The 20949-nt window shown below is 43.3% G+C and overlaps 1 protein-coding gene across 1 annotated transcript; it reads right to left on the bottom strand.

Annotated features, from left to right (window-relative positions):
* Positions 1-11571: 11571 nt before the first annotated feature.
* Positions 11572-19859, bottom strand: LOC139369694 (dihydrolipoyl dehydrogenase, mitochondrial-like). The gene is made up of 14 exons (XM_071108955.1): positions 19380-19859; positions 18370-18445; positions 18139-18218; positions 17816-17884; positions 17614-17683; positions 17353-17453; positions 16367-16510; positions 16164-16265; positions 15835-16025; positions 15523-15693; positions 15178-15367; positions 13601-13738; positions 13413-13502; positions 11572-11875 (listed from the first exon to the last, which is right to left on the bottom strand). The coding sequence occupies exons 1-14, from the start codon at positions 19416-19418 to the stop codon at positions 11810-11812; spliced, it is 1527 nt and encodes a 508-aa protein (XP_070965056.1). The 5' UTR covers positions 19419-19859; the 3' UTR covers positions 11572-11809.
* Positions 19860-20949: the final 1090 nt, after the last annotated feature.

The raw sequence follows: 20949 nt of genomic DNA, 5'->3' as shown, positions 1-20949 counted from the left end.
AGGATCTGCAGAGAAGAATGGGTGAAACTCCCCAAATACAGATGCGCCAAGCTTGTAGCGTCATACCGAAGACTTGAGTCTGTAATCGCTGCCAAATGTGCTTCAACAAAGTACTGAGTAAAGAGTCTGAATACTTATGTAAATGTGATATTTCAGTGTTGTTTTTTTTACAAACATTTCTAGCAACCTGTTTTTGCTTTGTCATTATGGGGTATGTGTGTAGATTGATGAGGGGGAAAAAATACATTTTAATACATTTTAGAATAAGGCTGTAATGTAACAAAATGTGGAAAAAGTCAACAGCGATTTGCTGGTTGAGAGAATGCCAAGAGTGTGCAAAGCTGTTATCAAGGCAAAGGGTGGCTACTATATAAAATATTTTTGACCTTGTTTAACACTTTGTTGGTTACTACATGATTCCATATATTATTTCATAGTTTTGATGTCTTCACTATTATTCTACAATTAGTTTTTTTTATGTTAAAAAAAAAAAAACTTGAATGAGAGGGTGTGTCCAAACTTTGACTGGTATTGTATGATGTGCAGGGAAAAAGTCTAATTATTTTGCCTTAGCTAAGAACAAATTGTCATCCAACATCTCTGTCCAGATGGTGGTCTGGTCACATTCTGTCTCCTATCAGCATGTTGTTGTTTTTGAACTTTTGGAGCCAGTGAGAATAACACAAATAGTCAAGATGGCTAGCTTGATTAAGTCTCATGTATATCTTACTAGGTCAGTTTTTTTAGCCTCCATATATTCGCTAGTTCTAATTTGTCCATAATATTCATGATCTCCTTAAGTGCATGAGGGTGATAGTTCGTGGTGTGATTTTCCTTTTATGGTCCTTTTATGGTACTTAACCATGTGTCTCCCACCATAATAATAGGATCGTTTGTTACTTGTGAGCTCGATAGATACAGAAGTTATTGCGCAAGATCATTGTCATTGAAATTGATATCAATAATTGTATTATTTTGTGTCATGATTTATTGATATCAAATTAGATTTTTTTTGTATCAATATAAATAATTAAAATGTGTATCAACAATTAAATTAGCAATATCAATAATTAGACTTGTTGATATCGATAATATCATTTTTATATAATTTCTATTATGACTTTCATTATCATATAATTACATCTGCATCCTACATACAGTTACTTGTGAGTCTACACACCCTTGCACAGTCTTCACATTTTGCTGCCTTGAAATTAAATCTAAAAAGGATTACATTTTATTTTTTTCCTATAGATCTGCACAACTTATTCCTTTTTCAAAGTGAAAGAAAAATATAGAACATTTTCCAAATAAATACAAAATGAAAATGTGTTGATAGTATATGTCTTCACACTACCCAGAGTTTACACTTGGTGGAAGCACCTTTGGCAGCCATTACAGATGTAAATCATTTTGAATAAGATTCTACTAACCTCTTACGGCAACATACAGTATGCATTGTTTTTGTCAAAATTACTCAAGTTCAGTAATTTGGTTGGGAATCATTTATGAGCAACAATATTCAATGCTTGTCTCAGATTTTAAAGCAGATTTAGTTCAGGACTGCTAGACCCTTCAGAAACACTTCAACACCTCTTGGAAAGCCATTCTGGTGTTTCTTTGGCATTATAATTTGTGTAATTGTTCCACTGAAAAATACAACTATCGCAGGGTTATGTTTTCAGAAGACGATGGCAGGTTTTCCAAATTTTTTACCTGTCCTTTGCTTCTTTCATATTTATTTTGATCTTAAAACCTCTTTGGGAAAGGCGTGCCGCTAGCGGGACACCTCGACAACATCCGATGAAATTGCAGAGCGCGAAATACAGTATTATAAATATTTAACTTTCATAAAATCACAAGTGTAATACATCAAAATAAAGCTTAACTTCTTGTTAATCCAGCCGCCATGTCAGATTTCAAAAAGGCTTTACGGCGCAAGCACACCATGCAATTATCTGAGGACAGCACCCCGCATACAAACACATGAAAAACATTTCAACCAGGCATGTGTGACACGAAAGTCAGAAATAGAGAAATAAAAAATGCCTTACCTTTAATGATCTTCTTCTGTTGGCACTCCAAAAAGGTCCCAGTTACATCACAAATGTTCCTTTTGTTCGATAATGTCCTTCTTTATATCCATAAAAACTCAGTTTAGCTGGCGCACTTCAGTCAATAATCCATCCAGTTTCCCTCCATCAAAATGCATACAAAATGAATCCCAAACGTTACTAATAAACTTTTCCAAACAAGTCAAACAACATTTATAATCAAACCCTAATATGTAAATAAACAATCAAATTTAAGACAGAGAATCGTTATTGTCTTTACCGGAGAAAAATACCAAAGAACGCGTTCTCTTTCACGTGCTTGGAAACACTACAGCCAAAATGGGAGCCACCTACAAAAACTAAAATTTCTGGCTCATTTTTCAAAAAACCAGCCTGAAACTCTTTCTAAAGACTGTTGACATCTAGTGGAAGCCCTAGGAACTGCAATCTGGAAGGACTTCACCTTATAATAAAAGTGACAGCCATTGAAAATAGTGGTAGGCTGAACATTTTTTTTGGGGGGGGGGGGGGGGTGGTTTGTCCTCAGGGTTCGCCTGCCATATCAGTTCTGTTATACTCACAGACATTATTTGAACAGTTTTAGAAACTTTAGAGTGTTTTCTATCCAAATATACCAATTATATGCACATCCTAGCTTCTGGGCCTGAGTAACAGGCAGTTTACTTTGGGCACGCTTTTCATCCGGACGTCAAAATACTCCCCCTATCCCAAACAAGTTTTAACATACTCCCCAGCCCCTCAATTTCTCTGTCCTTCACATCGGAGTGCTGCTGCAAGCTCTGTGTGTGTGTTGACAAATCAGAGTCACGGGAAATGCAGGTCGGGCACAAATCTGAAGGCGTGCTGTCCATTTTTATTCCGGTATTTATTTAGCAAATGTGATAACATCACTCCAGACACAAGCAAAAACACACATGTATGCACCTAAACATTAGCAATCTGGCATGCTGTACTGCGTAGAAAATAGAGAATTTTTCAGTTTGATCAGATGTACTCTACTAACAGCAGCTGCATTGTCTTGCCTAAGGGTAAACAAAGTGCTAACGTTGTGTATTTATAGCCCTTTCTTTGTGAAAATGTGAATGGGATCAAATCAGGTTTATATTCAAACTTGGGCTGACTAGGCTACCTAGACTTTTTCAATCCAAAATAATTAACTGGAATTAATCAATAAACACAATAATAGCTGACAGGCTGTGAGTACATTTTTAATTAGGCCTACAGTTGCATAGGGCATGACTACATGACGCAAACCTGCATAAAGCAAGCTCAGCCCTGTGAGTTTTATTGTCCAATCATGATGTTTTCTGTGTATAGGAAACCCCCCTAGACCTTTAACATATACTCCATATGAACAAGTACAAGGTTGCTGCAGTTTGACAAGTACATTAGTGCTGGGCTGGAACTGAAACAGGCACACCCAGCAGGGTTGGCCTGCTCCAGTTGTAATAGGTTTATACATTGTGTATCATTTAAACATCATTTAAACGGTGTTTTAATTTACAACACGTTCTGACCTTGGTATACAAAGATGTACCCTTATTCATTGGGACCTATTCATCTGCAGACAGGATTTCACAGCTCTGTATCTGTGGACAGAAAACATCACAAAGAAACAGACTACAATATATTAATTAGATGTTACTGAATATTATGTTGCTACAGCATATCAATGTCCTCATAGTTTCTCACTTGGAACTGGAGAATCTTTGCATAATGTCCACCCACAAAGGTACTTGCCCTATCCAGAGTAGCAAACCCTCACTGGCAACTGGACTGCTAGAGAATCCTTTCACCCTCTTCCATGGCTATTAGTTAGCTAATTTCCCCCCAACATCAAACACCCCCTAATTTCGGACGCTCGTGAGGTTGGAGGACTAAATCATGTAAATGGTATTGTGAATTAACGGTCATTAAGTTTTGCGACTAAATCCACCCTTCTAGCTAACTGACCACAGATCTCGATGAAAATGTATGTAAGTTAGGTTATGAGTTTTTTTTTTTTTAAGTAATAGATATATACATTTTGGGGACACGCTGTATATTGTATATACATTTTGACTGTACAACAGACCACACAACATTTAATATCCAACTTTAAACCTCTGAAATATAGCTAACATATTTTCTAATATTGCTAGCTTATTTGATAAATGTTAATAACTGATTAGTAACCAAAATGGAAAGAAATTGTAAGTGTTAGACAATATACTGTATATCACTAAAACAGCTGAATGCTGTCTAGCTTTACCGTATGGAAATTGGAGTCGTCTGATGGTGGCATTTTGCGCAAACCGCAAACATCTATTTTGAACCATTTAACTTTCAAAATCAAATGTTATTGATCACATACACATATTTAGCAGATGCTATTGCTGGTGTAGCGAAATGCGTCTGTTCATAGCTCCAACAGTGCAGTAGTTTCTAACAATTCACACGTCTAAAAGTAAAATAATGGAATGAAGGAATACATAAGTATTTGGATGAGCAATGTCAGCGTGGCATTGACTAAAACACAGGAGAATACAGTATATACATATGAAATGAGTAAAGCAGTACGTGTTCCATTATTAAAGTGACCAGTGATTCCATGACTATGCACATAGGGTAACAGCCTCTAAGGTGAAGGGTTGAGTAATCGGGTGGTAGCCGGCTAGTGATAGCTGTTTAACAGTCTGATGGCCTTGAGACAGGATGCTCTCAATCGTACATCTGTAAAAGTTTGTGAGGGTCTTAGGGGCCAAGATGAATTTCTTCAGCCTCCTGAGTTGAAGAGGCACTGTTGCGCCTTATTCACTTAACTTTTCATTACAGATAACATCAACAAAAAAAACGTGGGTACACTTTCAGTTTATTGTGAAACCTTTCATTGTCACCTTTTCAATGCCTTCGCTTTGAATTGTACATTTGTATACATATTCAGACGGAGTTATCTTTCTAAAATGTGTATAGTATGCAAAGTTATTTAGCTACATGTATTTCCCACCACGGCATGGAGAAAGTCAAGCGACATGTTCCACGCCATGGAGGACTGCGGGACAGGGATGGCTATCTGCCGGGCGGCCAACGTTAGTCATCTTGTTTTTAGGAGATTACCACGTGTATGTGAATTTGCCAAGGTGCATGGTGTACCTCGGCAGACCCAGGCTGAGTGGCCGGGTGACCCATGGTTGTCGTAGTGGACCACCCACATTGCTTGCGCCAGAGGATGAAATTGCTCTGGTGCAGTACTGTATCTACTGGCCAGCCATGGGTTCCCCTTCATCAGACTGAAGCTGATGAAATATGCCAACAAAATACGCAGGTGTTTGGTGTTCTATTTGTTTATGAATGTAGAATGCTGGACTGACTGTTCTCAATGTGTGTGATGTAAATGTGTGTGTTGATGCCAAAATAAACATTTTCATCATGGATGGACAATTTCTATTCTAAGTGCTGGCTCCCCGGGGTGACAAAACACATGTACCTGCAGGCTCCAGGGACCAAGGAGCACATCACAGTGATGGCCTGCTTCAACGCAGCTGGAAAGGACGTCGCCCCCTTTATCAACATCAGGAGAGCCCTCTACTTCACCTCTTCGATGGGCAGGAGAGCCACATGGACCCAGAGTTGCTCGTGGCGGCTCTAAGGGAAGGGGTTATAGTTCTTTGTCTTCCACCACACTGCACCCATGTCCTGCAGCCGCTGGCCCTTTTGAAAGGTAGCTGGATACCTCAGCCATTTCGACCATTCCTACATGGTAAACAAATCAGAATGTGGAGAAACACAGAGGACCCAGGAGAGTGGTGCCATGGATGAGACCATGTGTATTGTGGTAGCTGTAGTGTACAGTCTCCGGTTACTGTTATATTAATTCATTTGATGAATCAGTGTATTGCATAAGGAATATTTGATATTTTCAAATGTATTTTCTTCATATTCTGAGCTGAGAGAACACCGCATTCCCATGATGCTGGGCATGCATGGCTGCTCCTCTTGTGGCGCTGAACTATAAGTAGACGATGGTCATGACCTGTGCCTCGCCTGCCTATGTGTATGCCACCTGCGCAAAGCCCTTTCTGACCCCTGCTGCCTTTGACAGCGTCCGGCGTTATTCGCCAGGACCCACCCAGACCCACCACAAGAGGGAAAGCCCACGAAACCAATGGCAGGCCGTGGTCGTGGTCAGCCCCCCCAGAAACTGAATGGCGGGGGTTGGCCATTGGCTGATTTACCAAGCAGCACCTGACCTACTGGGCATCCCACTCCTCAGACCCATGGGTGGTGATGACCCTCTCACAAGGGTACAGGCTGCAGTTCCGACACCGGCCCCCACCATTCTCAGGGATCAGAATGACTTCAGTCACAGAACCCCTGAAAGCTTGCACCATCAACCAGGAGATTACATCTCTCCTGGGGAAGGGTGCGATCAAAAGAGTAAAAGCATCAGAACAGCAGGTGGCTTTTACTCAACCAATGTCCTGATTCCGTAGAAAGATGGAGGCTTCCGTCCAGTTCTGGATTTAAAACGGTTCAATGCTTTCCTAAAAGTTCTCCCCTTTTACATGTTGTGGACGGTCAATGTTCTCCATACTGTATCCGCAGGGGAGTGGTTCACATCCCTGGCCCGAAAAGATGCTTACGTTCACGTTCCTGTGTTACCGGAACACAGGCGTTTGCTGTGGTTCGCCTTCCAGGGCCAGGCATACCATTTTCCGGTATTACCCTTTGGTCTCTCCCTGGCTCCTTGCGTCTTCACAAGTGCAGCCCTGTGAACCCTCCACATACAGGGGATCAAGATCCTTTCTTACCTCAACGATTGGCTCATCTGTGCCCCCACTCGCAAGTTGTGGCCGAGGGCACAGCGCTGTCCCACGTCACCGAACTGGGTCTTACCATGAACAATGAAAATAGCAAATTCACACCAAGCCAAAAGTTCACCTTTATTGGCATGGCTCTGAACTGCGTGGACAGCAATCTTCTTCTGCAACAATTCCAGTTGATTGCATTGGTGAAGGTACGGACATTACAACAACTGATGCGCATGCTCGCGGTGGCCTCCACGGTGACACCGTTAGGTCTGCTTACTTCAAGGCCACTACAAGTGTGGTTTAATGATCTCCACTTGGACCCCAACTGGGACAGAAACACCAAAATACAGGTGACATGGGCGTGCTACTCTACTCTGCGGCCGTGTTCGAAGAGAGCTTACCTGGCTACAGGTGTCCCTCAGATCAATTCCGGCAGGGCGGGAAGTAGTGGCGGCCGGCGCTTAACTAACAGGCTGGGGAGCGGTGTGGCAACACAGGTCTGTAAGGGGAGAGTGGTGCCCCTACTGGAGGAAAGAGCTCATCAACATGCTAGAAATTCCTACAGTTTACCTAGCCCTGAATCACTTTCTGCAGTGTCCTGATACGATCAGACAATACATCGACAGTGTTCCACGTCAACCATCAAGGGGGAACCAGGTCTGTAAAGTTCCCTACAGGTGGCCCAACAACTCTTGATATGGGCCCTACCACATCTGGCCTCCCTATGAGCCATTCATCTCCCAGGCGAGGTGGCAGATTTCTTGTCACGACAGAAACCATGATATGGCAGCGGTTCAGAACAGAACACGTGGACCTGCTCCCTCTGGTTCTCTCTGGCAGAGTCCAAAAGCCCCCAGGGCATGGACGCCTCAGCTCACACATGGCCAGGGGGCCTACTGTATGCTTTCCCTCCTCAAACACACCCATTGCATAGGTCATCTGAGCCTGCAGAAACACAGATATCGCTGTTTTGAATTTTCTGTGCAATATATACTTTTTTTCCCCTTTTCATTTTTGGACATTGAGATGGTTGGATCTGATGATGGGGCTGAAGAGCTATGTGCTGATGGAGCAGATAAATGAAGGGTTGAAAGAGAACCCGCGTCAGCTAAGCAACCAATTGGAGAAGAGATGCGACCAAATGGAGAAGAGGATGGGCAGGAAGGTAGACGTCGTCCTGAAGTCACGAGTCTGCTCCACCTAACCTCAGTTGCCATGGTGCTGCAGCTGGTCGGCACCTCTCTGTGGGGTTCTACCAAACACATCCTCCTCCGATGTTCTCCGTCCCTTTGCAGCAGAACTATATGTCATTGACCAGAATGCCCACAGTTCAGGCCCATATCCATATCTCCTGTGGCCAGTCAGCAGATAGGGGAGTGGCACAGAGAGGAGGGATGCAGGCCACTTTTGAGGGGAAGGTGGACGGACTGGGGCTCGTTCATAATTCCCTTTGATCACCAATCTCAGCAAACTGCTGAGTTTGCCGAAGGAGGTCAACCACCTAGTTTCTCTTGCTTATCCTGGTGTTGACTTGGTGATTTAGGATCAGCTTGCCACCAATGCTTTCCTTAAGGGACTTAAACATCTAAAGGTAGCATATGAGGTAATGAACCATAACCTGGAACCCTGGCTCAAGCACAGCAGCTAGTACATGTGCACAACTTCAAGTCTACCATTGGCCAAACTCCGGGCTCAATGCATATCATCATGGTCTGACTCAAATTAACCACCAGCGATATACAGAGTTTAAGGGCCCCACGTATGTCACCCAGGAACAGTTTGAGTCTGTGCTAGAAGAGGTGAAACATATGCAGGTGGAACTGAAAAGCCTTACACAACCCCCTACCCAGCTCCAATAGCTTCTGAGAGTGGAAGGAGGGGATCCAGCCAGGGCAGAGTGACATTCAGGTCTCCCAAGTCCTAACAGAGCCACCTGTTACCAATGTGGGGAGGGGCATTTCCGTAGACAATGCTCCAGGTCCCCAAGCCCTGCCTCGTTCAGAGCTTCAATGACAGGTCTGACAGCTCCAGGTACCAGCACCATGCCATCCACCATCCCCAGTCTACTGAGCGAGTTGCACTCAGAAAGACCACTGTCATTCCTCCTGAGCATGGGTGCCTCACCAACCAATAGAATGTTATATATTAACTCAGCAAAAAAAGAAACGTCCCTTTTTCAGGACCCTGTCTTTCAAAGATAATTCATAAAAATCCAAATAACTTCACAGATCTTCATTGTAAAGTGTTTAAACACTGTTTCCCATGCTTGTTCAATGAACCATAAACAATTAATGAACATGCACCTGTGGAACGGTTGTTAAGATACATCTTACAGACAGACGGTAGGCAAGGTCACAGTTATGAAAACACTAAAGAGGCCTTTCTACTGACTCTGAAAAACACCAAAAGGAAGATGCCCAGGGTCCCTGCTCATCTGCGTGACCATGCCTTTTGGACATTGAGGAGATGCACTGCAGTACTTAATGCAGCTGGTGGCCACACCAGATACTGACTGTCACTTTTGATTTTGACCCCTCCCTTTGTTCAGAGACACATTATTCTATTTCTGTTAGTCACATGTCTGTGGTACTTGTTCAGTTTGTCTCAGTTGTTGAATCTTATGTTCATACAAATATTTACACATGTTAAGTAAACGCAGTTGACAGTGAGAGGACAATTTCAAAGATTTTAGAAAACCCTAGGAGTTACAGTTCATATAAAGAAATCAGTCAATTCAAGTAAATTCATGAGACCTTAATCTATGGCTTTCACAATGGCCACCCATGGCTGAGCCCCTGCCCAGCCAATCAGAATGAGTTATTCCTTTACAAAAGGGCTTCATTACAGACAGAAATACTGAGTTTCATCAGCTGTCCGGGTGGCTGGTCTCAGATGATGACAGATGTGGAGGTCATGGGCTGGCGTGGTTACATGTGGTCTGCGATTGTGAGGCCAGTTGGACGTACTGCTAAATTCTCCAAAATGACCTTCTCTGGCAACAACTCTGTTGGACATTTGGGCAGTCAGCATTCCAATTGCACGCTCCCATAAAACATCTGTGGCATTGTGTTGCCTGACAAAAATTCACATTTTAGTGGCCTTTTATTGTCCCCAGCACAAGGTGCACTTGTGTAATGACCAGCTTCTTGATATGCCACACCTGTCAAGTGGATGGATTATCTTGGCAAAAGAGATATACTCACTAACGGATGAAAACAAATTTGTTCACAAAATCAGACCATTCTTGTGCATATGGTACATTTCTGGGATCTTTTATTTCAGCTCATGGGACCAACACTTTACATGTTGCATTTATATATTTGTTCAGTTTATATGGGGGATACAACCATTAGATCACTTGTTTTGGTACTTACCATGCATAGCTTATTTTTGGTCTGAGGTTCCAGAAAGGCTGAAGAATTACAACATTTACATGGAACAAACTCTGCAAATAGCACTGCTGGGTGATTTGAAAAGTCATAGTCAATCGATCAATAATATACTCTTAGCTAAACATTCTTTACAATCTGTAGAAACTATGAGAATAAAAAGGTTCAGGACTTTTGTGAAACGTTACACCACAGTTGAAAAATATATGGCTAATAAAAATCAAAACGGGATGGTGTTCAGAGATAAATGGGAGGAGTACTGAAGGGGGGGGGGGACCAATGTAAAATTGTGTCTGTAAAAATGTCATATATTTACCAAAAAATTTATGGGGAATTGGAAATGCAGAAAATGGCATTGAGGCTTCCGTCAATCTACCCGCAACATTAAAGCGGATATACCCCCCTAGTCTTGAGGGGTGGCTATACAGCAAAGCAGGATCAATGAGTTAGCCAGCTAAGGCTGCATTTACATAGGCAGCCCTATTCTGATCTTTTTTTCCCACCAATTGGTCTTTTGACCAGTCACATCAGTCAAAATACTAATTAGTGAAAACAATTTAATGGGGCTCCCTGTTGCAGTAATTATTTCTGGTTGTTTTAGAGAGTTGTCTGGCTAAATCATTGATCCTTTGTAGTATACTTCTGGACTTAACCATTTCAGTGATTGAGCATGCTATTAAGTCCAGAAGGCTTTTGATCTGTGTCTAGGAAAACCCTTTAGCAGACTACCACTACTGCTGTCACCTGGCTTACAGTGACTCCAAATGCATGAAGATGGAGAGGAAGTCACATCTTACTGAAGTAGTTGGTATAGGTCCCTCTGCTGTTCCACACACTGCACTGAAGACCACTTCAATGCATCACACACCACTAGACTTGAAACCTTACTACATTTTATTGGTTTTGTAGAGCTCGGATTTAAGCAAGAACGTATACACAGACAATACAGCCATATTTGAATAAGTATTGAAATTCATACAAGCGAGTTGCTGCTTTGGACTTTCCAACCTCTTTACTCCGATTGAAAAGTAGTTTTGCCTCAGTCTTTAAAAATATTCAGTCATGACTCATCTCTTATTGTTAAAAACAGCAGTATTCCACCCAATACCAACCAATGAATATACATCTCTGAGCACTGTCCTAATAAGAAAGTGGTGTTTGAAAAATGCTAGATACACTGCGACTAACATATACACATATACATATATATATATATATATACACATATATAGTTAGCTATTTGATATAGCATCAAACCTTGAGTGCAACACCCAAGACACCAATGTAGAAAGTCAAAAAGACTTGATCTCCAGTCCGTTTTTACCACCCAAACCCCTTTATTGACAACGTTTAAATTACATACTTAATGTGATACAAGGTGTGTCTTTGTTTTCTATTTATGTATACAGAGGAGTCCCTTAATTGGAGTTGAGGGGTCACGGTACATTCCGTGTCCCCCTCCTAGAGTGTGTGCGTTGCTTGTGGACAGATTTCTGGTTTGGGGACGTCGTGGACAGAACGGTTATGTACACAGCTGTGTGAGCGAAGACGGCAGTTAAAAGTTAATAGCTTTCCCGAAGGAGGCTGCGAGGTTTGCTTCTCTGAAGGCCTCGGACACAGTCTGGAAGAGAGAGATGGATGGAAGAAGAGGTTAGATTGACAGGTTGGTGGTGTGGTCCCACAAATGTGGATGTGTGTGCATTTGAATGACATTGCGGCTAGGGCCCTATATTAGTTATTGTGCTGCTCGCAGTAATAATATGAAAGAATGTGTTGTCTTCCTCAGTCAGTTGAATGCGGCACTTCAGAACCGTGGTTACGCGCATAACCTTACTAGCGGCTGGGACAAACGGCGCAGTAAAACCGTTTCTAGCGATCCTGGCAAATCGTTTTCTTCCCACAAATTTACCTCCAGATTTTGAACGGTTGAATCTATTACAGACTATGACCCCAGCCCTAAAAGCTAAGACTGGAACATGTGCATGTTTTCACCTATGATACAAGCTGCGCAGGATTTGTTAGAAATGAGAGATGAATCTGCACAGAATAACTGAGAGCGGAATTGATTCACCAATCAAACATACATAAGATCTGTAAACAGCTCATCCATCTCCCCACCTCATCCCCATACTGGTATTTATTTATTTTGCACCCCAGTATCTCTACCTGCACATTCATCTTCTGCCGATCTACCATTCCAGTGTTTATTTGCTATATTGCAATTACTTCGCCACCATGGCCTATTTATTTCCTTAACTTACCTCATTTGCACTCACTGTATTAGGACTTTTTGTTTTCTTTTGTTCTACTGTATTATTGACTGTATGTTTTGTTTATTCCATGTGTAACTCTGTGTTGTTGTATGTGTCGAATTGCTACACTTTATCTTGGCCAGGTCGCAAATGAGAACTTGTTCTCAACTAGCCTACCTGGTTAAACAAAGGTGAAATAAAATGAATAAAAATATTGTTTATTCATCCCTGATGTTTTCCTGAACATCCCAATACCTTCCTGATGCATTTCAATCACTCCAAAGCATACTTCCTTCAGACTGAAATTTGCCATTACCTGATTTGCCATCCCTTGTGCTATAACTTATTGAGATCATGGCAAGAAGGTCAGATTCTAAAGAGTCATCACATTTTTTCCCCTAATAGGCCTACCCCCAAGTGTCCTAAAATAGATAATCAAATAGCTTGATGGTCCATGTTAATAGTATTATAAATATAAATTTGACTGACCAGCCAACCCCTGTTCTACGATGGGTATGACGGCTCGCCCAGTGATTGTTTTACAAAAAAGTATCTCCCATTTGAAATATTAGTAACTACCACATATCCATGGCATTGTTGAACTTGCATTGTTCTACAACATGACATGTTGTATGCATATAAGAGTAGGGGTGTTAACCCCGGTGTCCTGGCTAAATTCCCAATCTGGCCCTCAAACCATCACGGTCACCTAATAATCTCCAGTTTACAACTGGCTCATTCACCCCCCTCCTCTCCCCTATAGCTATTCCCCAGGTCGTTGCTGCAAATTAAAACGTGTTCTCAGTCAACTTACCCGGTAAAATAACGGATAAATAAAATAGATACATGTATGTATGAATGAGTATTTGATCATGCCCCTGTCGTGTGTGTGTGTGTTAAACTCACGGGATGGGCGTGGCAAACTCTGGCGACGTCCTCGCAGGACGCGCCGTACTCCATGGCAAGCGTCGCCTCGTTGATAATCTCTCCTGCCCCCTAGACAAGGGTCAAAGGTCACCATAGTTAGCATACAACTTCATACGCTATAGCCCACATTTTCATCTGGTAAGGAGCACAGATGTAGCATGACTCACACAGCCCAGGATGTGAGCGCCCAATATCCGGTCTGTCTCCTTGTGGCCGAGGATCTTCACCAGGCCATCAGTGTCTGCGTTGGTCTTGGCTCGACTGTTTGCGGCAAATGGGAACTTGCCCACCTTGTATGGGATGCCCTGCGAAGTAGAGTTGAGGTTACTGTTATGCTTTATGGTCACTCTTGTGTTGAAAGTATATGTGTGATTCTTTGAGAGACCTTGGCTCCTTTGGAAAGTCAACAATTTGGGGAGAGTATCGCCACCTTGTGGCTAACTCTTATACCTGCAGGGATTTCAATACTGAACAAAAATATAAAACGAAACGAGTTACAGTTCATATAAGGACATGAGTCAATTTAAATAAATTAATTAGGCCCTAGTCAATGTATTTCACATGATTGTGAATAAAGATATGCATCTGTTGGTTACATATCATTAAAAAAAAAAAGTAGGCGTGTAGATCAGAAAACCAGTAAGTATTTGGTGTGATCACCATTTGCCTCATGCAGCGTGACATCTCCTTCACATAGAATTGACCAGGCTGTTGATTGTTGCCTTATGTCCCACTCCTCGTCATTGGCTGTGCGAAGTTGCTGGATATTGGCAGGAACTGGAGCATGTTGTCATACCCAGAACAGCCCAAACATGCTCAATGGGTGGCATGTCTGGTGGGTATGCAGGCCAAGTAAGAACTGGGACATTGTCAGCTTCCAGGAATTGTGTACAAGTCCTTGCGACATGGGGCCACGCATTATCAGGTTGAAACATGAGGTGATGGCAGCGAATGAATGTCTCAACAATGGGCCTCAGGATCTCATCATGGTACAGTATCTCTGCATTCAAATTGCCATCAATGAAATGCAATTGTTTTCGCTGGCCGTAGGTTATGCCTGTCCATACCATAACCCCATCATGGGGCAATCTGTTCACAACGCTGACATCAGCAAACCGCTCACCCAGACATACATGTGGTCTGTGGTTGTGAGGCCGGTTGGATGTATTGCCAAATTCTCAAAAACAAAGTTGGGAGGCAGGTTATGGTAGAGAAATTAATATTCAATTCTGGCAACAGCTCTGGTGGACATTCCTGCAGTTAGCATGCCAATTGCACGATCCCTCAAAACTTGAGACATCTTTGGCATCATGTTGTGTGATAAAACTGCACATTTTAGAGTGGCCCTTTATTGTCCCCAGCACAAGATGCACCTATGTAATGGTCATGCTGTTTAATCAGCTTTGAGATATGCCACACCTGTCAGGGAGATGGGTTATCTTGGCAAAGGAGAAATTCTCACCAACAGGGATGTAAACTAATTTGTGCACAACATTTGAGAGAAATAAGATTTTGTGCGTATGGAATATTTCTGGGATCTTTAATTTCAGCTCATGAAACCAACACTTTACATGTTGCGTTTTATATTTTTGTTCAGTGCATTTTTAAATCACAAATCAACATTTTGGCAGCTGATATCCAAACAAAACCATTGATCCAGTGATTATATTATATATAAAAGCCATGTCCGCTACTTAATTTGGTCAAAACTATGGGTGTTTGTTTGGGGAGATGTGTGTATCACCTCCTCTTTGAGCTGCTCCTCCGTCTTCCCCACCCATGCCACCTCGGGGTGTGTGTAGACAACAGAGGGGACACAGTTGTAGTCGATGTGCACGCCGCCCCCAGCCATGCCCTCCACGCAGATGATGCCCTCGTCCTCCGCCTTGTGTGCCAGCATGGGCCCGGCAATCACATCACCAATGGCATAGATACTACAGAGGGAGATAGAATAAATGGGGAGGAAAGATTGCGGTATCACATTTAGTGCCTTTTGAAAGAGACCTTGGTGAGAGGTGGTTGGAATATAGGTGTGCATTGAAAAAGCAGGTGTTGAATATAACAGAGGGGTGTGGTAGTTTAGGTCTACCTGGGTACTTTAGTCTGGAAGCGGTTGTTGACAGGTATGCGTCCCCTGTTGTCCAGCTCCAGGCCCACGTTCTCCAGGCCCAGGTTCCTGGTGAAGGGCCGTCTGCCGATACACACCAGCAGCACGTCACACGTCAGAGTCTCGTTCTTCCCGCCGGCAGCCGCCTCCACACTGGAGGCAAGAACACAGTTACGTTTGGGCTAGGTCATACCTACTGATTTTTAACTATAGACATTCATCTTAGTGATTTTGTCCATTCACAGCTAGATCCACCCTATATACACACATACACCACCGGGGGATGGAACTCACGCCACATCGATCTTGCCGTCGGGCCTCTTGATTGCACCCATGACCTTAGTGCCCAGCTTGAACTTAATACCCTGCTTCTGCAGGATGCGCTGGAAGTTCTTGGAGATCTCCATGTCGATACCCATGCCGCCCACGTGGCCCAGGAACTCCACCGCTGTCACATTGGAGCCCAGACGCTGCCACACTGACCCCTGGAGAACGAGAAGCCAAACAGGATGTTAGACTGGACCTTAGGTGTCCCCCAAGAGTTGGAATCCTCATACCGCCACTTACTCTTTACAGACCATGCTGTAAATCGTGTGTATGTGTGTGCGCGTGTCGTCCCTCACCAGCTCCACCCCGATGACTCCGGCTCCGATGACGATGAGCTGCTCAGGGACCTTCTTCAGATCCAGGGCTCCCGTGGAGGACACCACGGTGTCCTCATCAACCTGACAGCACAGGGGTTAGGAGAGTTAGGACTCAGCTTTGACACGTGTCAACTAACAGCTGGTCATCTGCTACAAACTAGTACTGTAGTACATCCACGTGCCTCAATCCCGGGGAAGGGCGTGACCTCTGAGCCGGTGGCTATGAGGATATTATTGCTGTTGATGACCTGCTCGCTGCCGTCCTCGGCCGTGGCCGTCACCTGGTTCTTGCCTGTAATCCTCCCATAGCCGTTCACGTGCGTCACCTGAGGGGAAACCGCCACATTACATCATCAATTAAAGACAGGGTCAAGTTCATAACAAACTCTGGAACAAAGAATCCAAGGGGAAGCATCAAAACAGCTTGCACTGGTATCAAACTTAGTGATGGATTCAAATTACAAGGGAGTACAGGAAAAAGACCCAAGTCCATTGACAATGTAATGTCCATAGATGGCCACCTCCATTTAAAGAAGATAGTCAAAACAGGCTGCTGATGTTTCAAGTTTATAATCCTGCTGAGGTGAAATCTCACTAACTAACCCATATTTCCAGATGCTGTCTTGATTAGTTGCCTAGATGTTGCCATTTATCCATAAAGTGAGCCAAATGTGTAATTTGAGTGAACTTGGCCTCCGCTCGGCTCCAGGCCTCGCTCACATTGTTCTCCAGAGCCTGGGGAAATTCATATTGTAAAAATAGGTGTGAGTGGAGCAATGATTGGCTGTGAGAAGACACGATTTTTCAAAAACAACCACCCCCTCCATCCCTCTTCAGATGCGCAAAATATCCCGAATGTAGCTCATTTACGGTGCTAGCATGCTATATATATTTTTTGATGGCTATTTATTTTTTTGTTGTAATGAGACTACCCCCCATGGGCACCATTGAAAATGATTGGCTTTCGGTTTAGAATCTCTGCCGCTGAACGTGCCGATTCCAATTGATGGGAAACGGCTTGGATACCCTCCACCTTCTTTTAGCCTCTTTCTGACAAGAACTTCCACAGGATTATATATAGAAGGTGAGATGAAAGCCTGGCAGAGGCTAGAGTGAACTAGGCATCGCTCTTCCAACGTAGGGAGGAACTATAAAGTTGAGACCTCACCTTGTTCTGTTTGAATAAATGTGCAATGCCTCCTGTCAGTGCTTTGACCGCACCGCTCTTCTGTAACATCATCTTCTCCAGGTTCAATGTAATCCCTGAGACTGACACAGAGAGAGAGCGAGACAGAAAGAGCAAGAGTCAAGTAAATGTTTGTTGCTGGCATCCCCAAAGACTTGACTGGAGTGAAAGCCTGTCCACACCCTTCAGCTCTCTAGGACCAGGCTGCTGGTGACCAATGCTCTAGCTGATGTGGACTCTTACTTTCAATGCCCCTGCTTTCAAAGTCTTTGCCATGGGCCTGGTGGTACAGATATGAGTTGTTCAGCAGGGCCTATACAAAGGGACAAGGGATACAGACATGTTACATTATTCAACAACTCGCAAAGACGAAGTTGCACAGCCACAGTGTTGCGCAATAAGACCTAGCAAAAGTTCTATGAACCCCCTCATTCCCAATGTTTACCTTTGAGGGGATACAGCCGACATTCAAACAAGTCCCGCCCAGGGTGGGATTCTTTTCCACACACACCGTCTGTAGTAGAAAACAAAGTTGGTGAACAATGACGACAAGATGGGCATCACTACTAATAAAGGGTTAAGCCGTATTTACACCTTCGGCTAGGTCAGCTTGAACAAAAAGATGCTATATCAAAACGTCCGCCCGACGGCACCTCTGCACAAACGCCGGAATCCCACTTTTCCAGGGAGGTGCGCAGAGCCCTGTGAGGACGGGAGCGAACATTCAATTGCTGCAGAAGGTAGATACACTGAGGCCTAATTTTTTACCTTGAAACCAAGCTGCGCTGCTTTGATTGCAGCAACATATCCACCAGGACCAGAGCCCACCACTGTGACGTCAGCATCAACTGTAGGAGTGCAAAGAACATGTTTATCAGAAGAGGCAACAAGTTGTAGAGGAACATGTTGTATTCACCTTGTGTAGATGTTGGGATTCAGTTGGATAAGAGCAGCACCTCGGATTAGCTAATTGGACGTTGGAGTGAAACGTTGACTTACTCTGTGCTTTGTCAGCGTATGTTCGGACGGAGAGAACAGTTGCACCCTGGAGCCGATTCGGGAGTTGGTGGCTCCGCTGTATGTGTTAGAAGAGGACACAAATTGAGACAGTGCGCAGACAGATTTGGACTTTAATGTCAGCTTGTGTTGTATATGGTTCTGCTGTGATGCTGTTGTAGTTGTCATCCATGTCAAGAAGTCAGTTAATGTTGTCATCCATGTCAAGAAGTCAGTTAATGTTTAGTTTTTTTTATTCCGCACTCTAGAATGCAAGACAAAAATCCTGTAAAGGCCAATGCAATCTGAACAGGATTGCAAGTATTACAGTGAGTGAGTGTATGTGATGATTATAAGGTCGTAGAAGGATGAACTAGTTACAATACTAGCTACATTTGTTAACTACTGTTAGTTGTCAAGTACTGGTGAAAATAAAATAATAAATAGTTATCTTACTTACATATATTGTTGGCTAACAACAGTTATATGATTAATCAAATAGCTTTACAAAGCAAAGTTGAGTGGTTGGAGTTTGACAATCAATTATGTAACATTGGTAGCAGTCCACAAACAGGCTCGCGTGCTTGTCAGCCTGTCGGGCTAAATGTCATTTTCGTCATTCGCAAGAGGATGCTTATTGACTGTGGTAGCTAGCTAGCTAGCTAATTTAGCTTACTTTGAGATAGATTATTTTGTAATGACATTAACGTTCGCCAATGTATGTACAAGACACGCACCAAGCAAGGCTAGCTTGGGAGGGCATATAATATAGGAAGAGCCAACTAACATTAGTTAACTAACGATCTGTGTACTCGCTAACGCTAGGCTAGCTAGCTGCTAGTATATAGCTGGAGAGTTTTACGAGCATAGCTATTCTAGGTGGCTAGCAAGGCCTGTAATTCATAAATCACGTTGAAAAACAGCCGAGATAACTCTCCAACGTATGTCGCATTAACTCATATTTGTTCCAGACAACTTGAACAACTAATTGACATAGAATTGTTTTTCCTTACCGTTGCCAGAGTGCGATATACTTGATTCCAGCTCTGCATTTTGTATGTGTCCCTTTACAGGCTGCGTAACCTACAGCAGGCGGATCATCCAAGGACTCACGAAATTGCGCTTGCGCAGTAACAATCCAAGGAACACAAATACTGTCTGTCGCCTCCCTATGATGTAAAAAATCTTTGGTGTCATACTACATTTAATCGGATCAAAACAGGTGTTCTAGAAATCAATAAAATAAAAATAAAGTTATTTGAGTCTAAAACATTAATTTAACCCATGACTGCGTGGCCACTCAATCATCAAGTTTGCAGACGACACAACAGTAGTAGGCCTGATTACCAACAACGACGAGACAGCCTACAGGGAGGAGGTGAGGGACCTGGCGGAGTAGTGCCAGGAAATAACCTCTCACTATACGTCAACAAAACAAAGTAGCTGATCGTGGACTTCAGGAAACAGCAGAGGTAGCACGCCCCTATCCACATAAATAGCCATCACTAGCCGGTTTCCACCCTGTTACCAAACCAGCACCTTAGAGGCTGCTGCCCTATATACATAAACATGTAATCACTGGCCACCTCAATAATGGAATACTAGTCACTTTAATAATGTTTACATACTGCTTTACTCATCCCAAATGTATATACTGTATTATTTTCATGAACCAAGCTCATGCTTAAGTGATTGTGTGTGTGTGTGTGTGTGTGTGAGAGAGAGAGAGAGAGAGAGAGATCCTAGTCCTGTCTAATTAATCCTAAAGTCAAGTCACATTTGTAATACTTATGCATGTATTTTGTACACAGCTCGGGTGGCCAGTGCACCAACCCTTTGGGGGACCATTTGTCTCGCAACCAGAAGGCCCGACAGAGGGTGGTGGTGCGGACGGTCCAATACATCACTCCCTGCCCTCCAGGATATCTACACCAGGCGGCGTCTGAGGAAGGCCCGAAAGATCGTCAAGGACTCCAGTCACCCGAGCCACGGACTGTTCACTCTGTTACCATCTGTCAAGCGGTATCGGAGTATCGGCTCTTGGACCAACAGGCTCCAAGACAGCTTCTACCACCAGGCCATCAGACTGCTGAAAAGCTAAACCTAGCAGTCTCCCTGCACAGATCTGCACCTTACAGACTATTTGCACCGGAGAGAATATTATGCAGATTATAAATTATTTGCATTGACTTCACACACACAAGCATAAAATACATGTTTTCCCATCTCAAAAGGTTTAAAAAAACATATTAGGTTCCAAATAAAGTAACTGGGTTGAAGAATTCTTCTTAAATCTCCCATAAATCCTATTGTGACAGGGAGAATGGAAGCTTGTGTGCAACAGGAAGTGGCAATTGAATGCAAGCTTCACAAAAAACTTGTTCAAAAATTTCTAGCCTGTCTATCTATGCGTAACAGGGTTGACGTGTTATGCTCGACCCGCTTTCATTTGATTTGGCAGAACGTGTCGGGAGTGTGGAGAGTGTGTGTGGGGAGAGAGTGTGTGTGTGTTCGTGTGTATATGTGTGTGTGTGTGTGGGTCGAGAGAGAGGGTGGAAAGAAAGGGTTTGTGAATCTGGAGAA

The sequence above is a fragment of the Oncorhynchus clarkii genome, chromosome 2, assembly GCF_045791955.1.
Source record: "Oncorhynchus clarkii lewisi isolate Uvic-CL-2024 chromosome 2, UVic_Ocla_1.0, whole genome shotgun sequence".
Lineage (NCBI taxonomy): Eukaryota > Metazoa > Chordata > Actinopteri > Salmoniformes > Salmonidae > Oncorhynchus > Oncorhynchus clarkii.
Note: the sequence above shows the minus strand (reverse complement) of the source record. Positions and strands in the feature narration are given on the sequence as shown.